Raw genomic sequence first — 7,644 nt, forward strand, 5'->3', positions numbered from 1 at the left:
GGGTTTATCTGTTTGTTGTACCATCAAATACAAAACAGAAAGTTTCGGTTTGAATTGCGCCTCGTACACACTCTGCTGTGTTTAACTTCAGCTGTAAGTAAAGATACACAGTTCTGACACAAAACCTGGTGACACATTTCACAATATAAGAGTTCCTGGTGTCAGTGATTTGTTGAAGACTGTAGTGGACTAAACTTTCTTTAGATAGCAAAACTGCAACATTTCATTGTTGGGGTGGAAAAAAACAACACAGTGGATCAGTTCTATTTTAGAGATGTTCAGGGCAACTAAATTATAAAGTGATAAGAGTTATTGGAATTTCATAAATGGAGGTTACTTTGACTGTACTCGAGAAAAAAATCTGAATATCTCACGTAACTATTTTTGTTACGTGCATCTTGAGGAATAAACGAACTAACAAACAAATAAATAAAACATAAATAAAATAAAATATTTGTATAGTTAAGTGTATAGTCTGAGTTAGCCGTGCAGTAGCTCATATGCTCGTGGCCCCTGTACTGAGCTGGCAGTACGGGGGCAGGTGTGTGTTTACAGGGCGCACTCAGCAGCTGAGACAGGTGACAGGTGAGACTCGTTCCTGTTTCTATGGACAATGCTGCAACCTGCAGGTGAAACACCGGAACAGCACACCTGTCGCTCTCAGAGCCTGTCACGTGGCCCCAGTCATCTCAGTACCCTTACATTTTTAATAATCTCGACACCAAGGCGCATACCTTAGGCTGAAAACGCTCTCTGTTTATCCACTTCAGCCTTCGTCTCTTCTCTGCACCCATCACGCATTCTGTAGGGAGAACTGTGGGAGTAGGGGGGGGGGGGGGTTCTCTTCCGAGGCTGACTGAGAGCCGCGGTGTTATGAAACAAAACTATAAGGCAGGCACAATGTTAGGAAGTCCAAACAGTCTGTCACTCGGGCAAACTGAACCGCGCCTGACCTCCTAGAGTCCCGGAGAGCCAGCTCCAAAGCTCCCGGCACCGCCACAGGAAACGCAGGCGGAGCGGCAGGAGAAAAGCCGAGCAGCCAAAAAAATATTAGATTACCTTTAAAAGAGAGAGAGAGAGACCTGAAATCTGTATTTGTTATTGTTTCACTTGATGAATATTGTTTACTTCAGGCCTGTTGCACAAACAAGGAGCATACAAAACAACTGAGACAGAGCTAACTGTTACACACGTGAACACTGCCTTTGCGTGACATTCGGAAATGAGCTTTCTTTTTAAAGCTGCTCGGTTATATTAGTTAACAAATAAAAACAGCAATGAAAGTGCAAAATGTTCGTCCAAAAAACTACATTTTTCTAAATTGTGTTGAGAAGCAGGATAGTTGTTTTTATCCTTTACAAAAGAAAGAAAGAAAGAAAGAAAACAAAAAGAAAAAAAGGAGGCCTGTAAGTTACCTGAGGTCAGAGCAGGCCCTTTTCTTAACCCTGTCTGATATTTTCTGTGGGATAATCATATATCTTCGTCCAAACATGCAAACAAACACACGGCCTTATTATGTCCGCAGTGACTTCATATCGGCCTTCAGTCGTGGCCGTGCTGCAAAAACAGAAACACATCTAGTTTGTGCGCTGGCAGCTGATAGCTTTATATTCCAAAAGACCAAATTAGAAGCTCCTATAAGATCAGCGCGTAAAAAAGCAACCGGATCGCTGTCTTCAAAGCCCTCCCAGAACAAAGATTCCCTCTCCAAGCCAAGGCATCCTGATCTCGGCGGGGGTCATAAGTTTTGATGTCGCAGGAAATTTCTGGGGCCGTTAAGGTCCTCGAAACTGCAGTGGAAAACGATTTTATCCGCACATCCTTTGTTCTGCAAAGTGCAAAGGTTAGTGTGTCTGGTTATTGTTTGCTTATATCCTCCAGGCTATATCTAAACTTTAAAGGCCCCTTAGGCACACACGTGCACAGACACACTTGAGCGGGAAATTAAAAAAAGAGGCGAAAACGTAGATATTTATGTTTGATTGCGTGGGGCTTTATGTTTTTTCCCTTTGTGCGGGGTTCTGTGGAAATGAAGGGAGAAGTTGAAGTCGGCTGAAATTTACACTGAAATATTACAAATACGTGACTGAAAAAAAATTAGAAAGGGGGAAGATTTACAATCATACACAATTCAACCTAAAAGCTCCAGAAGTAAAACCTTTTTCTTTTTTTTTTGTTCTTCAAAGCCCAATATTCTCCGCTCTGTCGCAGCACGGATGTTGATATTACCTTTATGGGATATATAACTCCATCATGTTGGACAAATCTGTGTGTGATGTCTCCATAGGGGAGGAAACTGTCGACGCCCGCTCGCCTAATTTCGCTTTTCTCTGTCTAATGAACGTGGGGCCCATGGGACCGACTCTGGCCCGGGGCGGTAAGCTGACACTGGCGCGCTGTGTGTGGTATCCAGGGCCGGGCTTGATGGAAAAAGCCTGCTTCCACTCATGTCAAAGTCATTTACTCAGAGCAACCCCCCGCTTACACACACGCACCGTAAAGACCACCACCTCTCCATCTCTCACACTCCTCTCCCCAGCCCGGCACCGCGACAGTTTGTTTTTGTTATCCTCTGGACCAGTTTGGGAGGAAATTATGAGCGAAATAATACAAATAACGCAATGTGGCCTTTTTTTTTCTGTCGGTGTTTCACACTGATGTGCTTGGGTATTATCTGCCGGGGGACATCATGTAAGGGCCCGTGTGAATGTTTTGGGCATCGCGGTCTCAGATGCAAGCTGGACATTTTGCACATATTGCGGTAGTTTATTCTTGTCAGAGGAAATTTATGCTCTGTGGCACATCGGGACGAAATCACTGCTTCATATATGGAGGAGCAGAGGCGGGGGGATAGCTCGTTTTTAAACTTGTGCGGCTGGCGTGTGGCGTTGTTGATTGGAGTGTCTGGGGGAGGTTTGATAGATGGCTTAATTGCGTGTAGTCCGAACTTGGAGAGAGGTGGTGGGAGGGGAAGAAACAAGACGAAGGAGAGGAGAGAATGAGAGGCTTTAAGGCTGCTGCACGGTAAATGGACTTGGGCCAAATTTGGCATGGGGGCGGGTGAGGGGGGAGTGGGGTGGGGTGGGGGGGGGTGGAACTATTCGACACTGATTTCAGGGAGAATTGCAGGGGCAGAGTGCGGATGAGGAGAAAGGGTCGGGGGAAGAGGCGGGGGCTCGAGCAGAGGAAAGAAAGATTTATGCAATGATAGGTGGTCGGACTTTGTTTGGCTGGACTGTTGCGCGCAATAAGACCAAGGGTTTTCGTGTTTCCTGCACTTGAGGGATTATTATAGGCGGTCGATGGCCACCCGGCGCGTCACACAGCGCCACTTAGCGCTGCTGTGACACCCCGTGGAGTCCTTATGTCTAGCTACAACTCTGGACACTTAGTCTCCAGTGGATAACCGCCTCCCCCCACTCTCTCTTCCTCTTCCTCTCTCTGTCAGTGCGTACCAGCCGTGCGTTCTGCATGCGTCAAAGGAGCACCGTGCGTAACGGGAGAGTCGTGCGTAACTGGAGACAGATTTCACTCCATTTTGCGCTGGGATTCTGAGGACCGCTGGCGGTGTAACGCTCACTTGCAAGGACACTGACCGCTGGGAGCCAGCATATTTCTCCCCCGAAACACCTCACAGGTCGTCTTTTCTCCCTCCCCTCTCTTCTCTCTACGCCAGTTGTACGTCAGAGCTGACATGACGACCGAGACCCCTCAGCAGCAGCTGGAACCTCCGCCTCCTCTGAGATCCAGCCCGGCGTCCGGCGTCCTGCATCCCGCTATGCTGAGCCCACAAGCCGCCACAGAAAATTCTTCTAATGGCGTCAAGGGAAAGAAGACGAGCTCCGGTTTAAGGCGACCGGAAAAGCCGCCGTACTCCTACATCGCTCTCATCGTTATGGCAATACAGAGCTCGCCCACCAAGCGGCTGACACTCAGTGAAATCTATCAGTTTCTCCAGGCTCGCTTCCCATTCTTCAGGGGTTCGTACCAGGGCTGGAAGAACTCTGTCCGGCATAATCTGTCGCTTAACGAGTGCTTCATCAAGCTGCCAAAAGGGCTGGGCAGGCCGGGGAAAGGCCACTACTGGACCATCGATCCAGGCAGTGAGTTCATGTTCGAGGAAGGTTCATTTCGGCGCAGACCCAGAGGCTTCAGAAGAAAATGTCAAGCTCTGAAGCCCATGTATCGGATGATGAATGGCATAGGCTTCGGCACCTCAATTCTTCCACAGAGTTTTGATTTCCAGGGTCCATCGGCCACCCTCGCCTGTCACAGTAACAGCTACAACTTGGACATGATGAGCAATTCAATGGCCGGGGGGTACGACGGGCTGAGTGGCGGGCACCACGTACCTCACATGTCCCCGAGTCCCGGCTCCACATACATGGCGAGTTGTCCCGTGCCTCCTAACGGGGAATATGGGCCGGATAGCAGCAGCAGTCCTGTACCGTCCTCTCCAGCCATGGCCAGCGCGCTGGACGGCCACTCCCCGTACGCCAGTACATCCGCACACTGGGCGTCCTCCGGCGGCTCCCCCTACATCAAACAACAGCCTCTAGCCTCCAGCAGCCCAGCATCCTCTGGTTTACACTCCGGCATGTCGCCTTACTCCCTGGAGCAGAGTTACCTTCACCAGAATGGCAGGGACAGCCACTCCACTGATATTTCAGGTACCACAGAATAACTCGAGGCTTACAGAGGGGTAGATGAATCCGGATTAAAATCTCTGGGATCCCCCCCAAAAAATAATAATAATAATAATAATTTTCACTCCATCTGAGTTTTATCTGCATGATAAGAACATTTAAAGCGCAATACTCTAAATGAGCGGGTTTTTCTTCTGCAGAGGCCCGTGTGACAACTGTAACGTGTAATTATGAAATTGTATACTACACAGAAATTATATATATACATATATCTATATATAGATATATATATATATGCGTATATTTTTAAAGATGATCCTCTATTTAAAGATGAAAAAGATTCTTAAAGGGAAATTTATATCTGTGCAAAGCGATTAAAAACACAGAGATAATTTACGATTATTCTTTTTAATCTGTTTGATTAAAGCAGAGTTTTCATTATCCGCATCATTTGCCTCAAAATGTAACCCGAACACACTAGTTACAAAATAAGAACAAATGTTTTCATTAATTTTGTTAAATGGCAAAAATGCATCGAATATTGGCTGAATCACAAAGCCAGACAGCGCTTTGTTGTGGTATTTCAGTAAATATAGTGACATTTCTTGCTGTGTATGTAACTTCATTAACAATCAGAAAATGCGTCATTTCATCCACCGTTTGTATAATTTCCATAAAGTCACATGTTTAAAACACGTCACGGGATATTTCGGCGAATTATTAGATTAAGAAAAACAACTATTTTGCGCTCTCAAGTCACCTCCCAGTTCAACCTCATTTACTTTAACAGAACACAGCCAGGCTTTACGAAAATCTGGGGATCTACCGAGGCGAGTAAAACCCATGCTGGAGCCCGAAAGGGGTCCCAGAGGTTAACCAAACAAAGACTGTGCAGGTCGGACCACACTGGCGGTGGATTTCAACCACGGCGTATCCACAAGAGACGGAAGGCCTTGTTAAACTTTACGCAGCGTTCTAATTGAGCCTGCTCGGAGGATAGACGTGCTGGACTGTACACAGCAGACTCTCTAACAGTACTGTCAGTCAAAGAGGCTTGTGTGTGTGCATGTGTGTGTGTGTTGTCTGTGAAAACGGGCGCAGGGCAGCGAGCTGTGGCCCGGAGGATAAAGCCTGCTGTCTTCCCCCCTGAAAAACACGATCACATCTGGAGTCCTTATGACCTTGACGGAGCCGCAGTCTCCACTTTTAGTTTTCTGTTTCTGGAAACAGAGCCTCGCTCACAGACACAGACGATGGCCACTGAATCTGACTGAAATAACGCAGCATTCTGAGTGTTTTCGAAAAATAACGATAAAATGTAATTGGATATAAAGCTGAAAGCATCAATTGGGTTTATATAAGAACGCTAAAGAAACCAAAAAAACTGAAAAGAACGGATGTGTGACTGCGCTGTGAGCCAACAGGGAGGCTTGCAAAAGGAAAAATATTATGATTAAAGAATTTGGGTTTTTTAAACTTATGTTAAGAAATATTAGATTTTTATGGCAACTGAAAATTTAAGCGTAAACACATAGAGGACACTTTATTTTTATAAATACTATAGAAGGACAGTTTACGCCATCAACAATTGTGCTGATTTTAAAGCCACACAAAAGGATCAACAGCACTGTTTAAAAGGGGAATGGCTCATGTTCTGCATTCAGAAGTTCTAATTTAAACATTTAGAATCAAAGTAAATACTGATTTTAGATATATGAAAAAAGCGTTTTATGTTTTATTTCGATAAGATTACATAAGACAGCAAGTTCAGCTCATAACGTTTAAGCACCACGCTGTTGTGTTCTTTTTTTCTTTTTTTCTGAATATTATATTGCCACCGTTAATTTCCTCACATCGATCAGAAATGTCTTCCTTTATTTAAAAACCTTTCCTCTCTGCCTCTCCACAGTGGGGATTCCGCGCTATCAGAGCCATTCCTCGGTGTGCGACAGGAAAGATTTTGTGTTGAACTTTAACGGCATCTCCTCCTTCCACCCCTCGGCCGGCGGATCCTACTATCACCACCACCACCACCACCACCCCCAGAGCGTCTGTCAGGACATCAAACCCTGCGTGATGTGAGCTCTCCTGTCACTGCGGACTTCAAAACAAGAGAGGCATCACAGCTCCGCCACATCTGAACAAACAAGCAGACTTTTTTTTTTTTTGTCTATTTGTCTTTTTTGTAATTTTTGAAGGATTCGTGCTAGCATGGATGGTGGAGTCCGCACTCACATGTTTGCCTCCTATGCAGCCAAATATCTTTATTATTGTTAATTCTGCTGGACTTGAACTATGCATTGAAGAAAACATGAATGAAGAAACTCCAGAGGCCTTTAGAAATACCACTTCGCCTATATGAACCCTGACAAGCTTTCTTCTTCAAGAGAAGTTTCAGAAACACGACTTTCGATGCGTTTGCTCTTGTAACACGTGCAAACCAATTATACTCCATGTAACTGTATCTTATTACACACACAACGCTTTAGGCTTTCATGAACTGCAACGAACCTTGCACTTATTGTATAATCCTTTTACCATTTTTTCTTTTTGTTTTGTCCTGTAAAATGTTTCAATAAAGCTGATATATATTTTAGGCTAAATTCCGTCAGTCTTTCCCTGCGCGTGTATCCATCACATTTTCGTGGAACGAAATCGATTCACTTGAGTTTAAATGAGCTGATCTCGAGCTTGCATGGAGCAAAAACACATAGTCTAATTAAACAGAGCTGTCTTTTAGGCCCTTTAAGAAAGTTCTTGGATTATTTGGTCAGCCTCAGATGTGCTTGGCTAAATTTCTGATTCTTTACTTTTGCTTTTTATTTACTAAAATTGTCAAACCTATTTAGATTACATAATAAAGTGTCACCTATGTGTTACGCGCCAATACATCTAACAGATAGCGCACGTGGTCTACAAACACGGACAAGGTAGATGCTGCTGCATATTGAACATTTTTGATAAATTAGGTCAATTTCATGGCAATATTTCTACTTTT

The 7,644-nt window shown here is 44.8% G+C and overlaps 1 protein-coding gene across 1 annotated transcript; it reads left to right on the forward strand.

The window, feature by feature from the left end:
* Nucleotides 1–3,135: 3,135 nt before the first annotated feature.
* foxf2b (forkhead box F2b) lies at nt 3,136–7,249 on the forward strand. The gene is made up of 2 exons (XM_003457293.5): nt 3,136–4,670; nt 6,556–7,249. The coding sequence occupies exons 1-2, from the start codon at nt 3,695–3,697 to the stop codon at nt 6,726–6,728; spliced, it is 1,149 nt and encodes a 382-aa protein (XP_003457341.1). The 5' UTR covers nt 3,136–3,694; the 3' UTR covers nt 6,729–7,249.
* The last annotated feature ends 395 nt before the right edge of the window (nt 7,250–7,644 follow it).

This window comes from Oreochromis niloticus, linkage group LG17 (genome assembly GCF_001858045.2).
Source record: "Oreochromis niloticus isolate F11D_XX linkage group LG17, O_niloticus_UMD_NMBU, whole genome shotgun sequence".
NCBI lineage: Eukaryota > Metazoa > Chordata > Actinopteri > Cichliformes > Cichlidae > Oreochromis > Oreochromis niloticus.